Source organism: Lepidochelys olivacea, assembly GCF_965140295.1.
Source record: "Lepidochelys olivacea isolate rLepOli2 genome assembly, chromosome: 20".
Taxonomy (NCBI): Eukaryota; Metazoa; Chordata; order Testudines; family Cheloniidae; genus Lepidochelys; species Lepidochelys olivacea.
The window spans coordinates 3833413-3854369 of NC_140430.1; the positions used below are offsets into that span (position 1 = coordinate 3833413).

A 20957-nucleotide genomic window follows, 5' to 3' on the forward strand; every position below is an offset into this window, starting at 1 on the left:
TCCAGCCGTCCCTACCCCACGTCCACCTGCCCTCTCTATCCATCTCTCCTCCCCCACACCCCATCTCTCCTTAGCCAGACTCCCCTATTCCCCCCCGACTCACTAGCCATCCCTCCCTCCCACCCCGTACGGACGTACCCAGATGGCACCCCCATGAGCCTCTCCCCATCTTCCATCCATTTTTATCCCCCCCTCAAAGTGGTTCTAATTCCCCTTTGTACTTGCTGGGCCCTGGGGCCACCCAGGTACTGGGGGGGGGGGTGGTCTAAACGCCCCAGTGGCCTCTCGCCCCGGTCCAGCCTGCCCTGACTTCACACTGCCCAGCTCCCTTGCCCTGCCCCATTGCTTGGCAGGAGCCGGCCCAGGGCAAACGGGGTTGAGGGGGGTTGATTTTAGCAACTGGGCCGCAGGGCAAGACCAGCTGCCCCCGGCTGGGAGGGGAGGGCGGGGCTGGGAAGGGTGCTGCCAGGGGGAAACGGGAGGTGAGGTTGGCAGGGCTCCGTGGCAAACAAGCTGGCGCTAAAAATACCTCGGTGGTGGTTACAAAAAGCTTTCTGCGCGCGGGTCGCTGACCGTGAGCTGCATGCCAGTTGGGTCCGGGGCAGTCTCGCCTTGATGGCTGGGCTCATCAGCAGAACCGGGCCAGGCCCGGTTACTCCTTGGCTGGGAGGCCGCAAAACCGGGGGTCGGGGGGGGGCTCCCCTTGGAGCCAGGGCTGGCCTCGGCACTGGGGGGTGCTGTGCAGCGGGGTCCCGCCTCTGTCCCACGCTGACCCCAGCTGCTGAAGGGCTCTGGCTACTCCCAGCATGGTGGGAAATCAACCCCCGCCTCCTTCTTGATGGTCCCAGGGCTGGGCCGAAGCCTCCTGGCTAAACCCCAGCTCAGGCTGCTCCGGCTGCCTGGACGCCCCAGGTTTCCTGCCCTAGCCTGTTACTGTGGGGCTGTTCCACCCCAGAGGCAGCTGCATATTCAGCACTTGCTTTCCCCTCCAGGCATGGCTGAGCCAGGGGAGGGCGCTGTCCTGGGGCCGAGACAGCCTCGCTCCTGCACACCTAGCTTGGCAGCAGGGTGTGAGCCTGGGCAGGGTCAGCCCCCCACCTCCCCCAGCATCTATTATGGCTCGGCTGGAGTAAATTATTCATGCTCAGCGGCAGTTCCCGGCCGGAAAGCTGCAGGCTCAGGCCTCCTGTGGCCCAGGAAGGATCTGGCCAGGGGGCTTTGCTGCAGCGAGCCAGGAGACGCAGCCCAGGTGGGTTTGACTGCCTGGGTCCCTCTCCAGGGTCTAGTGCTCTCGGCGTGGGCCCAGTGCAGGGGACGGGGCCGTGTGGCTAACACCCCTGTGGAGGGAGCAGCTTGTCAGTTCTGGCAGGGGGAGGAATCCAGCAACCCTACAATAACAAACCAGCAGGCCCAACCCCAGTGCTCCCAGGAGACCCTACAACAACAAACCAGCAGGCCCAGCCCCAGTGCTCCCAGGAGACCCTACAATAACAAACCAACATGCAGCGGAGGGGAGTTCCCATCTGCTACGTCTCCTTCAGGAGCTGGGGGCTCAGGGCTCCTGCCAGGCTCATTTGGAGGAGGGAGAATTTGGGACCCATGGGCCGGGGATGGGGGTGCATGTGAGGGGTACAGCAGCAAACTGTCATCAGTGTGTGTGTGTGGGGGGTCTGTGCAGGGGAGGGGGAAGCAGCAAGAGGCTCAAGGCCTGGGGGGGGGAGGAAAGGTGGCTGGCATGAATGAGAGGGACAGAGGACTCCAAAGTGGGTGGGGCGGGAGCCTGTATGTGGGGCCTGCATGGCGGGGGGGGGGGGGGAAGAGATGAGGTTGTGATGGGGCCCTTGGGTGGGGGGGGGACACGGAGCATAGGTGGGAGATGGGAGGCAGGGGTCCTGCGTGGCGTGGGTGGGGGCATGGGGAGATGGGGGAGGGGCAGGGCAGAGGGTTGGGGGGAGGGGCAGGAGGATGGGGGGGAAAGTCCTGCGTGGCGGGGGAAGAGCAGGGCGGGGGTTGGGGGAGGGGTCCTGCGTGGCAGGGGCGGGGGCATGGGGGAGGGGCTCTGGCTGCGGCTCCTCTGAGCTCGGGCTCCAAAAATGTGTTTTGACTTTGGAAAGTGGGAGAGAAATGGCAGGAAACGAACGTCCCAGGGGAGTCCCCGACCGTAATTACCGGGCTATAGGGGGCAGCGGGAGGATCCTGGCTCTGGGGGAGCCCCCAACCGTAATTACCGGGCTATAGGGGGCAGCGGGAGGATCCTGGCTCTGGGGGAGCCCCCGACCGTAATTACTGGGCTATAGGGGGCAGCGGGAGGATCCTGGCTCTGGGGGAGCCCCCAACCGTAATTACCGGGCTATAGGGGGCAGCGGGAGGATCCTGGCTCTGGGGGAGCCCCCGACCGTAATTACTGGGCTATAGGGGGCAGCGGGAGGATCCTGGCTCTGGGGGAGCCCCCGAACGTAATTCCCAGGCTATAGGGGGCAGCGGGACGGCCCGGACTCTGGGGGAGGCCCTGACCGTAATCACAGGGCCATGGGGGAATGGGGAGCCACCTGGGGCTCTCTGCCCTGCAGCACTGCCGGGAAATTTCTCTCTAGGGCACTGTCAGTGGCCTGAGCCTCTCCATTCCCCTCCACCCCTCGCCCTCCCCTGCTCCCTGCCCCACAGCGCTGGCTCCTCACCTTGGCCTGGAACCAGCTCCCTATTTCCTAGGGGCCTCCCCTGCCCCATCCCCGCTGGAGCCCAGGACACCCGCAGGGCCGAGTCTGCAGCTCCCCTGGGGACATCGAAAAAGAGCGACCCTCCAAAAGCCCCCCCTGGCCTGGGGCTGGGCTAGGCTGGTTTTACATGGGACTAGCCTGCGCCTGGTCTGGCCACCCTGCGCTGCCCTTCGTCCTCCCAGCCCGCGCAGCGATGCCCGTTGAGCAGCGCTTCATTTGTGCCAGGGCACCGCTGGGCCCGGTGGTTCGTAGCCCCCGGCACCGCTGGGCCCGGTGGCTCGTAGCCCCCGGTACCGCTGGGCCTGGTGGTTTCTAGCCCCCGGCACCGCTGGGCCTGCTGCATCCATTATGAAAGCAAAAACATTGCTCCAGCCCCTCTTTCATTCCAAAGGCAGCTGAGCTCCCCCCCCACCCCGACTCTGAGTGCTGCCCTGGGGGTCCCAGCACCCCCCCTTCCCCTGCGCTCTCCCAAGGCCGGGGAGCAGCCAGGGAGGAGGCGGGAGATAAAGGGTGGTGGCGGGACCGGGGAGGGTAGCAGCTTGTAGCAGAGAAGTTATGGTAGCTGCGGAGGAGCGGGGGGCCGGGGTGGGGGCCTCGGATCGGAGCCACGCAGGATCCGTCGCTGTTTAGCAATCCCAGCCACTCTCGGCGGCCACACGGGCAGGGTGCCCGGGGCTCCGCCCGGCACCCCTGCTCCCCCAGACACCTCCAGCCTCGCACTGGAGCAGGGAGCCTTTGGAGGCAGCCAGGCGGAAGTGGGACCCCCAGCCCCGGGCCATGAAGGCCCCCCAGCAGGCAGCGGGGTGCACGGACCAGATGCTGGGGGCCATGGCCGATATCCTGACCTCCATGGCCCTCCCCAGCCAGCAGTGGGTAAGGGCCTGGGATGGGGGGGGGGAGCGGCTCCTGGGGGCTTCAGAGCCACATGACATCTCTGGGGAGCATGCGGGGCTTGTGCAGGGGATTTGGGGCCATCTGGGTCCCCTATGAGCGCTGGGCCAGCCTGACAGGGGATGTCCCCAGGGGCAGTCAGGGGCTCTGTGCTGGGGTGAAGGGGGGTCAGTCTAGGGGCAATTGGGGGGGTCTCTGCAGAGGGGGTTGGAGGGTTCTGTGCAGGGTGGCTGGGCGGCCCATGTGGGGATAATCGGGGGTCTGTGCAGGGTGGTTGGGGGGCTGTGCAGAAGGAATTGCACAGGCCACATTGGGCTGGCTGTGGGGTCTGCGTGGGGGTCACTAAGGGGGCCGTGCCCCCAGTGCCGGCACATGGGGCTGCGGCTTTTGGGGCCTTGATGCCGCCCCTCTCCGGCTCACAGGGTGTTTCCCGGCTGCTGGGCAGAGGGATCCCGCCAGACTCCCCTTCCCCTTCCCCCCTGGGCGGGTGCTGGGAGGCTCCATTCCTGGGGGAGGGGGTGAGATTGGTTAGAGCAGAGCTTCAAGGGAGAAGCTGGGACCCCCCAGCCCCAGCAAACAGGCTTCCTGGTGTGGGGCAGATACAGTCCCAGGGATGGGGGGTATAAACACCCCACCCTGCAGATCCTTCCTGCTGCAGTATTGCAGGCAGGCTCGTTTGTTATTGTAGGGTCTCTCGGGGCATTGGGCTGTTTGTGCTGGTTTGTTATTATAGGGTCTATCAGGGGCTAGGGTGGTGTATGGGGGGTTATTATTGTAGGGTCTTTCGGGGCACTGGGGCTGTACATGCTGGGCTGTTGTTGTAGGATCTTTCAGGGGGATTAGGGTGATGTATGCTGGTCGGTTATTGTAGGGTCTCCTGGGAGCACTGGGGCTGTGCGGGCGGGTTTATTATTGTAGGGTCTCTCGGTGCACTGGGGCTGTGCGGGCGGGTTTGTTATTGTAGGGTCTCTCGGTGCGGGCGGGTTTGTTATTGTAGGGTCTCTCGGTGCGCTGGGGCTGTGCGGGTGGGTTTGTTATTGTAGGGTCTCTCGGTGCGGGCGGGTTTGTTATTGTAGGGTCTCTCGGTGCGCTGGGGCTGTGCGGGTGGGTTTGTTATTGTAGGGTCTCTCGGTGCGGGCGGGTTTGTTATTGTAGGGTCTCTCGGTGCGCTGGGGCTGTGCGGGCGGGTTTGTTATTGTAGGGTCTCTCGGTGCGCTGGGGCTGTGCGGGCGGGTTTGTTATTGTAGGGTCTCTCGGTGCGGGCGGGTTTGTTATTGTAGGGTCTCTCGGTGCGCTGGGGCTGTGCGGGCGGGTTTGTTATTGTAGGGTCTCTCGGTGCGGGCGGGTTTGTTATTGTAGGGTCTCTCGGTGCGCTGGGGCTGTGCGGGTGGGTTTGTTATTGTAGGGTCTCTCGGTGCGCTGGGGCTGTGCGGGCGGGTTTGTTATTGTAGGGTCTCTCGGTGCGCTGGGGCTGTGCGGGCGGGTTTGTTATTGTAGGGTCTCTCGGTGCGGGCGGGTTTGTTATTGTAGGGTCTCTCGGTGCGCTGGGGCTGTGCGGGCGGGTTTGTTATTGTAGGGTCTCTCGGTGCGGGCGGGTTTGTTATTGTAGGGTCTCTCGGTGCGCTGGGGCTGTGCGGGTGGGTTTGTTATTGTAGGGTCTCTCGGTGCACTGGGGCTGTGCGGGTGGGTTTGTTATTGTAGGGTCTCTCAGTGCGCTGGGTCTGTGTGGGCGGGTTTTTATTGTAGGGTCTCTCGGTGCGCTGGGGCTGTGCGGGCGGGTTTGTTATTATAGGGTCTCTCGGTGCGGGCGGGTTTGTTATTGTAGGGTCTCTCGGTGCGCTGGGGCTGTGTGGGTGGGTTTGTTATTGTAGGGTCTCTCGGTGCGGGCGGGTTTGTTATTGTAGGGTCTCTCGGTGCGCTGGGGCTGTGTGGGTGGGTTTGTTATTGTAGGGTCTCTCGGTGCGGGCGGGTTTGTTATTGTAGGGTCTCTCGGTGCGCTGGGGCTGTGCGGGTGGGTTTGTTATTGTAGGGTCTCTCAGTGCGCTGGGTCTGTGCGGGCGGGTTTGTTATTATAGGGTCTCTCGGTGCGGGCGGGTTTGTTATTGTAGGGTCTCTCGGTGCGCTGGGGCTGTGTGGGTGGGTTTGTTATTGTAGGGTCTCTCGGTGCGGGCGGGTTTGTTATTGTAGGGTCTCTCGGTGCGCTGGGGCTGTGCGGGCGGGTTTGTTATTGTAGGGTCTCTCGGTGCGCTGGGGCTGTGCGGGCGGGTTTGTTATTGTAGGGTCTCTCGGTGCGCTGGGGCTGTGCGGGCGGGTTTGTTATTGTAGGGTCTCTCGGTGCGGGCGGGTTTGTTATTGTAGGGTCTCTCGGTGCGCTGGGGCTGTGCGGGCGGGTTTGTTATTGTAGGGTCTCTCGGTGCGGGCGGGTTTGTTATTGTAGGGTCTCTCGGTGCGCTGGGGCTGTGCGGGTGGGTTTGTTATTGTAGGGTCTCTCGGTGCGCTGGGGCTGTGCGGGCGGGTTTGTTATTGTAGGGTCTCTCGGTGCGCTGGGGCTGTGCGGGCGGGTTTGTTATTGTAGGGTCTCTCGGTGCGGGCGGGTTTGTTATTGTAGGGTCTCTCGGTGCGCTGGGGCTGTGCGGGCGGGTTTGTTATTGTAGGGTCTCTCGGTGCGGGCGGGTTTGTTATTGTAGGGTCTCTCGGTGCGCTGGGGCTGTGCGGGTGGGTTTGTTATTGTAGGGTCTCTCGGTGCACTGGGGCTGTGCGGGTGGGTTTGTTATTGTAGGGTCTCTCAGTGCGCTGGGTCTGTGTGGGCGGGTTTTTATTGTAGGGTCTCTCGGTGCGCTGGGGCTGTGCGGGCGGGTTTGTTATTATAGGGTCTCTCGGTGCGGGCGGGTTTGTTATTGTAGGGTCTCTCGGTGCGCTGGGGCTGTGTGGGTGGGTTTGTTATTGTAGGGTCTCTCGGTGCGGGCGGGTTTGTTATTGTAGGGTCTCTCGGTGCGCTGGGGCTGTGTGGGTGGGTTTGTTATTGTAGGGTCTCTCGGTGCGGGCGGGTTTGTTATTGTAGGGTCTCTCGGTGCGCTGGGGCTGTGCGGGTGGGTTTGTTATTGTAGGGTCTCTCAGTGCGCTGGGTCTGTGCGGGCGGGTTTGTTATTATAGGGTCTCTCGGTGCGGGCGGGTTTGTTATTGTAGGGTCTCTCGGTGCGCTGGGGCTGTGTGGGTGGGTTTGTTATTGTAGGGTCTCTCGGTGCGGGCGGGTTTGTTATTGTAGGGTCTCTCGGTGCGCTGGGGCTGTGCGGGTGGGTTTGTTATTGTAGGGTTGCTCGTGCACCATGGCAGGAGGTCCAGTGGCTGCTGTATTAGCAGCGTTTTTAAACACAACTCATGAAGAGGAATCTCAAGCCAGGGACATCCCCCCCTCCCCGCATGTCACTGATTCTCAGCCTGTCCCTCCCCGAGCATTTGGGGCGGGGGCCAAGGCTCAGGGGGCCACATCTGAATTAGGGAGAAGCAGCGGCCGAAGGCAGGGGGCTGCAGTGCAGGGAGTCTCCTCAGACAGGAGGGCTCTGCCCTAGAGGAGCTCACTGCCCCATCCCCTCCCCATCCCCAGATCAGCTGGCAACCCCTCCCCACACCAGAGCGGCTCACAGCTCCCTGCCCTTCTCGGCGGGGCGGGGCTGGGGTTCTGGACCATGCCTCCAAACACATGTTTCTTTTAAGAGTATCAGAAGTCTCAATGCAAAGGGACAACCCTACAATAACAAACTGGAGCATGACACCCAGCGCTTAGAGACCCTACAATAACAAACCAGAGCATAACACCCAGCGCTTAGAGACCCTACAATAACAAACCAGAGCAACCCTACAATAACAAACCAGAGCATAACACCCAGCGCTTAGAGACCCTACAATAACAAACCAGAGCAACCCTACAATAACAAACCAGAGCATAACACCCAGCGCTTAGAGACCCTACAATAACAAACCAGAGCAACCCTACAATAACAAACCAGAGCATAACACCCAGCGCTTAGAGACCCTACAATAACAAACCAGAGCATAACACCCAGCGCTTAGAGACCCTACAATAACAAACCAGAGCAACCCTACAATAACAAACCAGAGCATAACACCCAGCGCTTAGAGACCCTATAATAACAAACCGGAGCATGACACCCAGCGCTTAGAGACCCTACAATAACAAACCGGAGCATGACACCCAGCGCTTAGAGACCCTACAATAACAAACCAGAGCAACCCTACAATAACAAACCAGAGCATAACACCCAGCGCTTAGAGACCCTACAATAACAAACCAGAGCATAACACCCAGCGCTTAGAGACCCTACAATAACAAACCAGAGCAACCCTACAATAACAAACCAGAGCATAACACCCAGCGCTTAGAGACCCTATAATAACAAACCGGAGCATGACACCCAGCGCTTAGAGACCCTACAATAACAAGCTCTTGTGAGGGTGGCAGTACGGGAGGAAACAAGCTCCTCTTTCTGCGTCCGGGGGATCCGAGCGGGGACCCCTCCCTGGGCTGGTCCCAGCCTGGGGAGTCTCTGAGCAGGAAGCAGCGGTGGAGGGTGAGGAGTGATCGGTGACAGCGGCTGACACCCTCCAGGCGAGGGTGCGGGTATGGCCGTGGCCAATGCCAACGCCCTGGCTGCTCCAGGAATGCCAGGAAACAAGTCAGCAAAGTCAGTGCCCAGGCTCTGCCTCCAGCTGGAACAGGCGGGAGTGGGGGGGCACCGGCAGAGCTGGGGGGGGAGCCCAGGGCTGGGCTAGCAGGGGGCTGTGGGTCAGGATTGAGGGGCAGGACTTGGGGCGGAGCCCAGCTTTGCTCTCTGGCAGGGCGCCCTGCGCCTCTGCCCATCCCTCCCCAGCCCCCCACACCCCCCCACCAACCTGTCTGTCCTTCCTTCCAGCTGCCGGATCTGTGCTCAGAGGGTCCGGGGGCCGAGATGCGGCCGGAGCACCGCAGCTCCGAGGCCCCTTCAGGGAATGGGGAGCAGCATGACGGGGACCCCCAGAGCGGGCCAGCAGCACCAGGCCCCCCCAAGCCCCACGGTGTGGCCCAGGCCCCAGACACCTGCCCCTCAGAAGAAGGTGAGTCCAGCTCCGGTTCCCCCCCCCCCCGCGCCTGTCTGCCCCCCAGGGTTCTAGGGCCTTGGCCGGGGGCTCTTACCTGTTCATCAGAAACCCCCCCCCCCAGTCCCTGAGGCTGTGACAGCCAGGAACACAGATTAGCGCCCTCTGAACCGGTCCCTGGGCTCCTCGCGGGCATGGGGAGGGATCGGGGCCAGGCTCTGGGGCTAGTGAGGGAGGGAATGGCCTGCAGGGCCCCAGAGAGCAGTTGAGCCACAACGGGGGTGGGGTAGGAGCTGGAGAGGGGACTAGAGCCACCCCCGGTTCTTCTCCAGACAAATCAGCCCCCCAGCCAGACGTCCTGGAGTCAGCGGCCCCCCTCAGGGCCTTTTCGGGGGGAGTTTCCTGGGGGGTTCCGAGGGCTCTGTCCTGACACATGGCTGGAGAAATCCTGCGTTTGCCCCAAGTGGGGCAACAGCGTGAGCCCCCCCAACCCTGGTACCCCAGCCTGACCCACACATGAGGGGCACTCAGGCCCCTTGGTCCATTCAGCCATGGCCTCCCCACTGAGCCAGCCAGCAAGGGGGCCGGCTGGTGCCAGTGGTTTCCATGCCGGAGCTACCCCTCCCCAACAGGTTGAGCTGAGACACCCCCCCCCGCCCCCCAGTTCTTTCACCCAGGGTCATTGAATTTGTCAATCCTGCCCCAGGGCACGATGGGAGCCAGTGCCCCCTAGAAGAGAAAGGCCCCTTGCTCCATTCCCTGCCCCCCGTGCCAGCCAGTCTCATTCAGCTGGTACCTCCCTGCCCAGTGTGGGGCTGGCCCCACGGCTGCCTCGCAGGCCCAGATGCCCTGGGAACGGTCCCGCAGGCAGGTCTGCCAGTGGCGACCCGCAGCCCCTGCCAGCCCAGTGACTGTCCCTTCCTGGTGCGGAGCTGTGAGGTGAGCGGTGCCCTCTGGCCAGTTGGCAGAGACACCCGGGGTCAGGAGTACGTGGCTCGCGTGGGGCTGGGGGGGGCGCTGGGGTATCTAAGAGACAACCCCGGTGGTTTGCCTTGAAGATTCTGTGGGGTGGAGCCTGCGCAGGGGGGTGAGGCGCACCCGGGGTCGTGCTCCACTTTCCTGCCTCCCCCCATGTCCCTCACTCCCAGTGGTGGCCCCTGAAATGGCAGAGCCGGTGCCAGGCTCCAGGCGGTGACTCGGACGCCGGCTCCGGCCCCAGGCTGGGGGGCAACGGGCAGCAGATGGCACTGCGGTGCGGGCAGATGGATGGCTCCCCCGCAGTGCACCTGGGGGGAGCAGTGATTAATATGGGGGGGGGGATCCAGAAAACACCGGCCTCTTGCTCTGTTTTGCCCCCAGGGGGGAGGTCCAATTGCACCTTTCAGCCCCCAGCCTTGGGGCTCAGCCCCCACTCCCTGCCAGGCAGCCGGGGCTGCCCCCGCTCCCTGCCAGGCCTTCCGGGAGCCCAAGCTGGGACCCGCCCAGGACCCCCATCTGCCCAGCGCCAGGGCAGGCTCTCCCCGCTGCAGGCCTGCTCCTCTGCAGTCTGGCCGCAGCCTGGGCTGGGAAGAGCCCAAGGGAGCGAGGGATGGAGGCAGGGAGGGGGAGGGATGGAGGCAGGGAGGGGGAGGGATGGAGGGATGGAGGGGGGGAGGGATGGAGAGGGGGGAGGGAAAGCCCAGGCTCCTCCTCCTCCTCCCTGGCAGCTGGACCCAGCCCCAGCCCCTGTTATTCCAGCGCTGAGCGTGCAGTGGGGAGGAGCCCTGGGCCCCCCGGCTTCCCCCGGCTCTGTGCCCTGATTCCCGCCGCCCGGTCTATGGCTGGCACCCCTTGGGCAGCGGGCGCCGGTGCCCAGCCCGGCCGGGCAGCACCATGAAAGGGGGGCACCAGCAGGGCTGCTCCTGCCAACACTTGTTCCGCAAAGTCCTTGCCAAGTGCAGCTGCTGTGACGCCCAGGCGCGAGGTCAGTGACTCCCCTCCCTCAACCCCCCGCCTGCCACCACGGGCTCTGCCCCCCCCCCCCCCGCACTGGGGCGCTGTCCCCTGCGGGCACCTCTCCGGGGCATGGCACAGTAGGCAGCCGGCTCAGCCTACAGATGCCCCGCGGCCTCGCCCCGTTGGCACGGCTGAGCCAGGCAGCGGGTGCATGGGGGGGGGGGCAGGTGAAGTTTGGAACAAGAGTGACAGGTGAATTTAGAGCTGGGGAGGCACCGGGGGGGGACGAAGGGGGACTGGTGCGTCGCTCAGCGTTAGGGGCTTGGTCCCAGGGTGGGTTGTAGTCTCTGTGGTGGAGGTGGCCCAGAGTGTGTCTGGGGGGGGGACCACACAGTCTGGGGGTGGGGGGCGTTGGGGCGTGCTGTGCCCAGACTCCAGCATCTGTCCTGGCCATTCACCATCTGCCTGGGGGGGGGGTGTCCGGCTTGCCCGTGGTCCCACACTCGGCACAGGGGTCCTGCCCTCTCCCCCAGCCTGAGGCCCTGCTGAACTGGTTGGGGGCGAACCCCCACTCTGGCCCCTGTGGCCATTGCTCATCTCCCACTGCCTGCACTGGGGCTGCTGGGGTTGGGGGGCATTGGTCCCCCCAGGGTGGGGGCAGGGAGGGGGCTCTCAGTCTGTCTGTGCACCCCAGGCTCTTACCCCTTTGCCCCCTGCGGCCCAGTGCCCCCTCGCCCTGCACCAGAGCAGGATTTTGGCTCCTGCACCAGGACCAGGGATCTGCCCAGGGCTCAGGTGGGGCCCTGTCTGGGGGCTTGTATACCCCTGAGCCCCACCTCGGCCTGGAGCCCAGACTGCGCTGCAGTTCCAAGAAGGGCCAGTAGGGGGCGCCCTATCCCGGCCACTCAGTTGCATTGTGCTGCCCAGCCGAGGCTGGGGGTGAGGGTCCTGCAGCATCCCCACGCCCCCCGCTCTTCTCTGGGGAGTGCTCTGTACTCGGGGGCAGCTCCTCTTCTCTGGATTGAGGGGCATCAGTAGAGCTGGGGGTGGGGGGAGCCCAGGGCTGGGCTAGCTGGGGGCTGCGGGTCAGGATTGAGGGGCACTGGCAGAGCTGGGGGGGTGCATGTCCTGGGTGACCCCATGGCCAGGGGGGGCATTCTCAGTGGCCCCGTGGCCGGGGGGGAGGCCCGTGTCCCCGGTGGCCTCGTGTCTGGGGCATGAGGGTCCTTTTCTGTTCCATGATCCAACCTCTGGCACATTCCTTCCAGGCCCCAGAGACGTGTCTTGTGGGGGAGACCGTGGGACCCCTCAATCCCCAGCCCCCGCCCCCACTGCAGGGGTACATTAATAAAACTCATTGGTCCCATTCCTGGCTCTGGGTCAGAAGGTGATGATGGGCTGGGAGCCAGGATGTCTGGGTCCCACCCCAGCTCTGGAAGGGGGTGGGGGTAGCAGGTTAGAGCAGTGGGGGTTGGGAGCCCAGGACTCCTGGGTTCTACCCCCAGGTTGGGGCAGGCGTGGGGGGGGGAGTGGGGCCCCCAGCCCAGGGGATCCTCCGTGGGAGCTGCAGCCCATTGCTGTGTCTCTCAACAGCGCCCCCGCCTGGCCAGCCTGAGGGCAGAGCGGATTGATGGGGCACGGTGCGGGCCAGCTGCCCCCACTGCCAGGACCTCTGCCCCTTCCCCGCAGGCCTGGGTCACTGGCAGGCGGGCGGGGTGGGGGTGGATGTCCCAGTGCTAGGAGTCATGGGGGGGGGGTCTCAGTGCCAGGGGTTGTCCTGGGTCGGTGTGGGGGTGGGGAGGTGGACAGGCTGTAGAAGTGTTGGGGACCCAGTGTGGTGGGAGGAGCCGCCAGCCAAGCTGCCAGGAGAGAGAAGCTTTCCGGTCACCAGCCCCCCCATTGCCTGCCCCAGCTGGTGCCGAGCAGGGGACATTCACGTCCCCTTGCCCCCGATACCCACCGACCTCAACCCCCACCTGGCGCCCTCTCCCTCCGCAGGCGGGCAACTGGCTGCGCCAAGCGGGGCTTTCACCCACCTAATGGTAGAGAATTAGATGAGAGCGGAGAGGGGGCAACTCTCCGCCCCGGACTCCTGGGTTCTATTCCTAGCTCTGGGAGAGGAGTGGGGTTAGAGTGGGTGGGCAGGGGCGGGGGGATTCTCTTTTGTTACTGAGAATTTTTTCCCTATCCCCCAGTCATAGCTGGTGTGTTATTGTAGGGTCTTCCTGGAGTTATATGGCTGTACCCAGACTGGTGTGTTATTGTAGGGTCTTCCTGGAGTTTCGTGGCTATACCCAGACTGGTGTGTTATTGTAGGGTCTTCCTGGAGTTTCGTGACTATACCCAGACTGGTGTGTTATTGTAGGGTCTTCCTGGAGTTATATGGCTGTACCCAGACTGGTGTGTTATTGTAGGGTCTTCCTGGAGTTATATGGCTGTACCCAGACTGGTGTGTTATTGTAGGGTCTTCCTGGAGTTTCGTGGCTGTACCCAGACTGGTGTGTTATTGTAGGGTCTTCCTGGAGTTTCGTGGCTGTACCCAGACTGGTGTGTTATTGTAGGGTCTTCCTGGAGTTTCGTGACTATACCCAGACTGGTGTGTTATTGTAGGGTCTTCCTGGAGTTTCGTGGCTGTACCCAGACTGGTGTGTTATTGTAGGGTCTTCCTGGAGTTTCGTGACTGTACCCAGACTGGTGTGTTATTGTAGGGTCTTCCTGGAGTTTCGTGACTGTACCCAGACTGGTGTGTTATTGTAGGGTCTCCCAGAAGCTCTGGACTGGGCAGACTGGGATCCTTTGTTGGCAGCTTTGTGGGCACAGGGCTGTGGGCTCTGCTCTGTTATTGTAGGGTCTCTCGCCAGACCGGGTTCTTATTGGCGGGTTGCTCCTGCTGGCATTGTTTAGCAGGAGTCTGACCCCTCTGTGGGGTGACAGCTGCCCCCTTTGGCCTGGAATCTGGGGACCCCCCCCCACCGTGTTGGTCCAAAGATCCCGGCTCCCCTGAGTGCTGGAGGGGCCGGTCACACCAGCTCTTCCCCCAGGGGGCTCCAGCAGGACAGGGCCCAGCCCTGGGGAATTCCCCAGCCACAGGGACCCCACCTGATCAGCCCACAGGACTTGTCCTGGGGCTCAAGGCCCCAACACCCCCCAGGTCTCTCTGGTGCAACATCCCCATCCCGAAATGGAGCTGTTGTGACCAGGGACAATGCGAACCCTGGCCGGCCCACCCCCATGACTTGCTGGACAGCCCCCAGCTGCCCCCCAAGCTGGGTAGTCCTCCCCTCGCAGGGTTCCCCCTCCCCAGCACAGGGCTCGGCTCCCAATGCCCAGGGAGGGCTCTGTGTGGGAGGGATGAGCTCACAGGCATGGGGGGGGGGACGCAGCACAGACAGCCCCCCCTCGCCCCCTCCGGGGCCTGGCAAACTCGCCGAGTCAGCAGTAGTGTCCTGTTGCTTCTGCAGCTGCCCGGTGCAGCGGGGCCTGGAGCCAGGGGGGGCCTGGCTGCACAGTGAGCCCGGGTAGCTCGGCGGAGGGGGGGCTGTGAGGTGCGGAGCTAACACGATTGAGAGCAAACTGCCCAGCTCTGCCGGTGCCCCCCCCCCAGCTCTGCCGGTGCCCCTCACTCCCAGCCTGCAGCCCTCCCTTGTTTCAGGCCTGGGTTCCCCCCATGGCTAGGTGAGTGGGGGGTCCCAGCATAATCGCACTGAGCTCTGAGGGGGTCACTGGCTTCCCGGGGCGGGGGGAGGCCGTCAGGGTCCCTCCTGCTTCTGCAGCTGGTGCTGGGGAACGCTGGCCCGAGTTCCCCCTGTGGAATCCCCCCCCAGCTCCCCCCACCCAGGGCAATTGCGCTGCTGTGCCTGTGCCCCCCCAAATCCTCCCCCTCCCTGGCTCCTCTCCCAGCTGATCTCCCTGTGCCCTGCCAGCTGACACCCCCCAGGCTCCTCCCCCAGCTCCCTGGCTCCTCCCCCAACTGACTCCCCCCAACCCCCAGCTCCTCCCTCGGCTGACGCCCCCCCCAGCTCCCTGGCTCCTCCCCCAGCTGATCTCCCCAGATCTCCCCAGCTGGCTCAACCCCCCCCCCCCCGCGAGTTCTCTGGTCTCTTGCCCCCACGCCCTGGCCAATTCTCTTCCACCCAGGCTGGTTTTACTGCCCGCCCCCCCAGCACAGCCTGTTTATAACATAATAAAATCAACATTTTTTGGTCAGCCTCATTAAAATAAACAGAGTGTAATGGGGAAATGTTGGCAGGATCCTGGGATGGGCGGGTGGCGGGGGGTGGGGAGCCCTGCACTTAACCCCCTGGCTGCTGCCTGGGAGCCCCTCCCCCAGAGGCCCGCCCCAGTGTGGGGCAGGTCTTCACGCCACCCCGCCTGCTGCCTGGAGTCCCCCCTTCACTCCAGCAGCTCCCCCGCCCCCCTGGAAGGGCAGCAGGGACCTGACTCCCCCCTCCAGCCTTTTCCTTTTGGAGGGAGTCTTCCCAGATTGCCCTCCCCCAGGCCCCTCACCACCCAGGGGTGCTGCAGAGGGGGGCCCTCAGCACCCTCTGTTCTGAGCTCTGCCCTTTGCCCTGCTCATCCCCCTTTGGTTGTAGAGAGGGGGTGGGGCTGGGAGCCAGGACTCCTGGGTTCTCTGGGCTCCAGTAGCAGGGGTTGCTCGGCCCACAGGCCTGTCCCCGGGGCTCAGTAAATCCAGCCACGCTAAGCGCTGCCCACCCTGGGGCGTGGCTGGCGCCTGCTGCCAGGCCTGTGCACATGGAGCCCGGTGCCCAGTGCCAGCCCGGGTGCGGGAGGGCTGGGGAAACAGGGAACACAGCTGCCTTTGCTTGGCCCGGCGCCTGGCCGCCGTCCCAGCCACGCTCCACACCAGCCTCAGCCCCCAGCACTGCGGCTACCCTCTCCCCCATGGCCACGCAGCTCCCCCACCTCAGCCCTGGCACCACCGGGCACCAGCAGCGCCCTGCGGGGCTTCCTAGGAAGAGCTGGTCAGCGCAGGGATCACGCACGTTACTGGGAGGATCCCCTCTAGGGGGCGCTGGCTCTGATCCGGCCCCCGGGCGAGGGCACCGGCTGGCACAGGGAACGGGACATGGGGCCTTTCCCCTCTAGGGGGCGCTGGCTCTGATCCAGCCCCGGGCGAGGGCACCGGCTGGCACAGGGAACGGGACATGGGGCCTTTCCCCTCTAGGGGGTGCTGGCTCTGATCCAGCCCTGGGCGAGGGCACCGGCTGGCACAGGGAACGGACATGGGGCCTTTCCCCTCTAGGGGGCGCTGGCTCTGATACAGCCCCTGGGGCAGGGCACTGCCTGGCCCAAGGGGGCAGGGAGTGGGGTACAGGGCCTTTCCCCATTGGGGGGCACCGGTTCCAGTCCCCTCCAGTTTGCTGCAGGGTCCCAAAGCCCCATCTCTGGGGCCCTGCTCCCCCGCCCCGCCCCCTCGCTCCCCCAGGCTCCTTAAGAGCCTTTAAAAGAAAACTAAATGATAAAGAACCCAACTCAAGTCACACAATCCCCTGCCCCTCCCCTGCCCGGCCCGGCTTGTGCCGAGGCTCGGCCTCCGGACCCCCTGCCCCGGGAACAGTGGGTGGAACAGGGCGGCCGCTCACCGGCGCTGCCAAGAGTCTCTCCATGCACGTCCCGCCGCGGGCGCACGGCCCCTCCCCTGGCACGTGGGGGGGGGAGCTCCCGGGAGCTGGGCCATGGGGGCAGGACGCTGGTGACGGAGGGCGCGTGGGGACAAACTCGGGCGGGGGGCAACTCCCTGATCCCCGGGGGGAGAATAGGGGCTGCCAGGGGGGGCATTGGGGAGCACCCCCCTCCCCTGGGGCCTGGGACTCCAGGGCAGTTTGGGGCACCACGGAGCCAGCCCAGCTGGGAGCCGATAACTGTGCCCTGCTGCTAGTGCCAGGCCAGCCCATGGGGGGGGGCTCCCCCACTGCCCCCCCCCGCATTCCCTGGGCCTCCGTCCCCACGCCAGGGCCGCCCCCCGGCTCAGGGTGGAGGTGCCAGCTTGGGCCGGGGTCCGAGGGAGCCCCTCTCCCATGGGGGCGGCACGTTCCCCAAGCACTGTGCCCAGGCCCCTCCGCCTCGCCCCTGCTGGCGTGGGCGGGGTGCTCATGGCGGTGGCTTGACACGTCCCGGGCTCCTGATGCAGGCGAGGTTATTTCGGGAGCAGGTGCCGTCTCGCTGCATGGGGTTATCACCTCCCGCCAGGCGCTGGCCCAGCCCACGCCGCCCCCTGCCTCGCCAGGCCCTGCCGGGGAGGGGGCCTTCTCCCGCCTGCTACAAGCTTTGCTGCTGACTGGTAGCTGCGCTGAGAGCGGGCCCCGTCAGGGTCAGCGCCCTGGGCACCCGGCTGCGATGGCAGGAGGAGGGGAGGGGGGTCCAGCGGGAGGGGACATTTCGTGCCTCTCGAACGCATGTCCCCGTTTCCCCAAAGCAGCCGTCAGGGAGCGCTGCGGGGAACCCAGGACTCGGACTCCGGGGTTCTCTCCTCAGCTCAGATGCTTTGGGGAGGCGCCTCCCTCACTGTCTCTCCCAGGAGATGGGGCTGGGATGAGGCTCCCCCACTGGGTAAAGTATGGGTTCGAAATGGGCTGGAGGGGGTGCTGATTCTGGGGTGCGTGGGCGAGGTGGGGGGAGACGTGTGTGTGGGGGGGGGGAGAAATCGCAGCTGGAGCTGGGATCTTTGGTGCAATCCTGTGTATGGACAAAGTCCTGGTTCCCCAGAAGCAGCGGGAATCAAACAGCGGGAGGCTGGTGCTTTGCTCCTCATCTGAAGCCCCTTCCCAGCCAGCACTGTGCCCAAAAGCTCTCACACTCTCTAAGCTGTCCTCAGGGCCATGTTCCTGTGCTTTTTCTGCTGCTTCTCTTCAGGTAGCCACAGCGCCATCCAAATGATCCCCAGCTCTCTGGGTTTGCATTCAGGCCCCCCTTGGAAGCCCCCCCCCGCTCAGATTCCTGACTGGCTGGTGCTTTTCATGGTGGCTCTTGTGGTTTTGCCTCTCTCGTGCCATAAAGGAGCTTAATTGCTTCTCATGTTTCTCTCTAACCCGCAGCCTAGCGCACACTGATGCGAATGCCCACATTCACGCGCTCACCTCTGCACTCCCATGCACGTCCTTGTGCACACCTGTACTCGCACGCACCCCCTGGACCCAATTATCCAAAGAGCTCCAGGGATCAGGGCCTGATTTGCCCAAGGACCCTGAGCACTGGGAGGTGAGCTCTTTGGAAGTCCTGCACCCACCCGCCCCCGCCCTGGGCTTGCAGGGAGGGCAGGGGGCTTTGCAGGTGGTCTGCAGGACAGAGAGGACAAGGCTGCAGCCGACGTGCCAGGGCCGTCCGGCGCTGGCTCCATTCCGCAGCTGGAATTGTTTGGAATAGAGGGGATTAGATTTCTGAGCTGGGCTAAGTCCCAGTAGCCCCCCACCCTGCTACCAGCACTCCCTGCTGTGGGGCTGAGGGATGGGAGCCTGGACAAGTGGGCGTCTGTGTCGCCCCACTGTGCTGCAAACCCAGGGGCTAATGCCGGCTCCAGCCGGGCTGCTCAGGGCCTGGGTCGTCCCGGAGCAGGGTCCCTTCCCAAGCATTTGATCCCACGCCTCCAACCGGGCCCCGGAGAGGCTTGGCTTCTCTCCTGGGCCTGGAGAGACACTGCCAGCCCTACCCGCCCACAGCAGCCCCCATCTGTGCCCGCCTGGCACCCTCCGAAGCCACCCGGGGCATGACCCCCGAACGCTCTCTCGGCTCAGTGTGTGTCCTCCCCCTGGAGGATCCCCTCTGGACTCATGTGAGAGCCCCCAGCATGTCCGTGTGCCCCTCTCCTCCATGCCCGCTCAGGGTGCCTCTTGGTTCTCCACAGCCCCCCCATGCCACACCCCACGGAGTATCCCCCCGCCCCACCCGGAGAGTCAGCCCTCGCTCTTCCAGAGCTTCTCCCCCATGCCAGGACCCTGCGCACCCCGTGCCCATTCTGTACCCACCCCCCTGCCTGCCCCTGCCCACCCTGCGCCTGCCCCACTCTCTGACCCCCTCAGCCTCTCCTCTCCCGCAGAGCCCTACTCCGTGGCAGGCAGTGATGGCAGCATCTCGGCCTCGGTGGCCTCCATCCAGCCCCAGCCCTCGTCCGGCTCAGCGCCCAGCTCGCCCGGCTCCCGGCGCTCCGTCAGCACCCTCAAGAAGTGGCTGACCACCCCGGTGCGTAAGCTCAGCACCGGCAGCCTGGCCAAGGGCGAGCGGAAGCCGGAGGGTCGGCCCCGGCGTGGGGGCGAGGGCAGACGGCACGGCCGGCAGGAGGAGAGGAAGAGCATCGACCTGGGGCTGCTGGGCAAGACCAACGAGCCCCTCATCACCCTCCGGCAGCCCAAGGCCACGGTGAGAGCACTGGGGGTGGGGGTGGGCACTGCCATGGGGGCTGGATTCCCGCGGGCTGGATTCCCGCGGGCTGGGCACTGCCATGGGGGGGCTGGGTTCCCAGGGGCTGGGCACTGCCATGGGGGGGCTGGGTTCCCAGGGGCTGGGCACTGCCATGGGGGGGCTGGGTTCCCAGGGGCTGGGCACTGCCATGGGGGGGCTGGGTTCCCAGGGGCTGGGCACTGCCATGGGGGGGCTGGGTTCCCAGGGGCTGGGCACTGCCATGGGGGCTGGGTTCCCACGGGCTGGATTCCCGCGGGCTGGGCACTGCCATGGGGGCTGGGTTCCCAGGGGCTGGGCACTGCCATGGGGGGGCTGGGTTCCCAGGGGCTGGGCACTGCCATGGGGGGGCTGGGTTCCCAGGGGCTGGGCACTGCCATGGGGGGGCTGGGTTCCCAGGGGCTGGGCACTGCCATGGGGGCTGGATTCCCGCGGGCTGGGCACTGCCATGGGGGGGCTGGGTTCCCAGGGGCTGGGCACTGCCATGGGGGGGCTGGGTTCCCAGGGGCTGGGCACTGCCATGGGGGCTGGGTTCCCAGGGGCTGGGTACTGCCATGAGGGGCTGGGGTTGGGTCCTGCATGGGGACTGGTGATGCCAAGGGACCGGTACCGCAGGGCTGGGGTGCCAGGCGATGGGCTAACATTGCCAGGGGAGGCGGGGGGCTGGCTCGCCCAGGGTTTAGGGGAGCTCTGGGTTAGCAGTTCCAGGGGTGGCCCAGGCAGATAGTGATGTGTCAGGACACACCCAGCGCCCTCAATCTGCCCCTGCCGCTGTCCCGCTGGGCATTGAGGCTCTGGCTGGGAAAATAGCCTCTTGAATTCAATTTCCCCTGGAAAACAGAGGATCTCCCGTGGGGGGGCACCTGACCCCCGGAGGGAGAGTGAGGGCTGTGGGGGTAGGGGACATGCTCTGCAAGTCTCCCGCCCCCTCTGCAGGCCCTGTCCCCCTTCCCCCAGCCCCTTTTCCTCCCTCCTCCAGGTCTCCCTCACTGGGATCATGGAGATCAGGGGCAGGGGGTATAGTCCCCCCCATCCTGCTTTAGGAGAAACTGAGCCTCTGGACCCCCCCCGGCCCCCGTGGCAGAGCTGCAGCCCTAGCCCCCATCTGACCCCTGCCCCCGGTGTGTTGCAGGAATTGGGCCCCACGGAGGGCGAGCAGCTGCCGGACCTGGCTCTGCTGTGCAGCCTGCTGGAGGGGGGCACCGCAAAGGCAGACACACAGGTGAGGAGGGGGCCTTGGGGGCGGGGGCTGGCACCGCGGGAGACCCCCACCCCTTTCCCCCTGGCTCCAGGTCACCCTCACTGCCCCTGGGACCTCCCATCCCATGCTGCAGCGGGCACCCTGAGCTGAGAGCCTCTCACCCACACCAGGGGTTAACAGTGATGCCAGAGGGGCTGGGGGGCCGAGCGGGGGCGGTGGAGCTCCCCCCCAGAGGTGGGCGCACGCCCTGCCTCTTATGCTGCTGCCCCTTGCAGGGCGCCCCCCACCCTGCCCCACACACATGCTCTCCATCAGCGCCTGGCACAGACCTGCGTTTCTGGAGCGGGTGCCAAGACCCCGGGTGGGGGGCGGGCTGGGGTGCTTGTTCCTGCTTCTCTGCAGGGGGCAGGCTGAGTCACGCAAGGGGAGGGGGCCCCCCCCAAATCCTGCCCCATTGGTACCAAGCGCGGCTGGGAGTTGGGGCACAGAGAAGCAGAGCCCAGCCCAGCCACTGGGGGGGTTCGCTGTGGGGATTGACTCCGGTGTGGGGGGTCCTTGGGGGATTGACTCCCAGGAGTCCCGGTCCGTGGGGCGTTTAACCCTCGCAGGGCCCGATCCTGCCCAGGGTGCTGCCAGGCTGGCTTGGACCCGGCAGGACTTCCCCACTACTGCACACGGGGGAGGGGCCCTCCCCAGCTAGCGGGGTC

At 65.0% G+C, this 20957-nt stretch overlaps 1 protein-coding gene across 4 annotated transcripts in view; it reads left to right on the top strand.

The window, feature by feature from the left end:
* Positions 1-3281: 3281 nt before the first annotated feature.
* ARHGEF25 (Rho guanine nucleotide exchange factor 25) overlaps positions 3282-20957 on the top strand; it is a 34562-nt gene continuing 16886 nt past the window's right edge. For 3 of the 4 annotated variants that reach the window (XM_084610024.1, XM_084610026.1, XM_084610025.1), the window contains exons 1-4: positions 3282-3590; positions 8540-8720; positions 18691-19010; positions 20182-20271. In XM_084610024.1, coding sequence (XP_084466150.1) covers positions 3495-3590; positions 8540-8720; positions 18691-19010; positions 20182-20271 — 687 coding nt within the window. In that variant the 5' untranslated portion in view covers positions 3282-3494. Of the gene's footprint in view, positions 3591-8539; positions 8721-10442; positions 10666-18690; positions 19011-20181; positions 20272-20957 lie in introns of those variants that run through there. The other variant, XM_084610027.1, reaches the window with a different exon arrangement.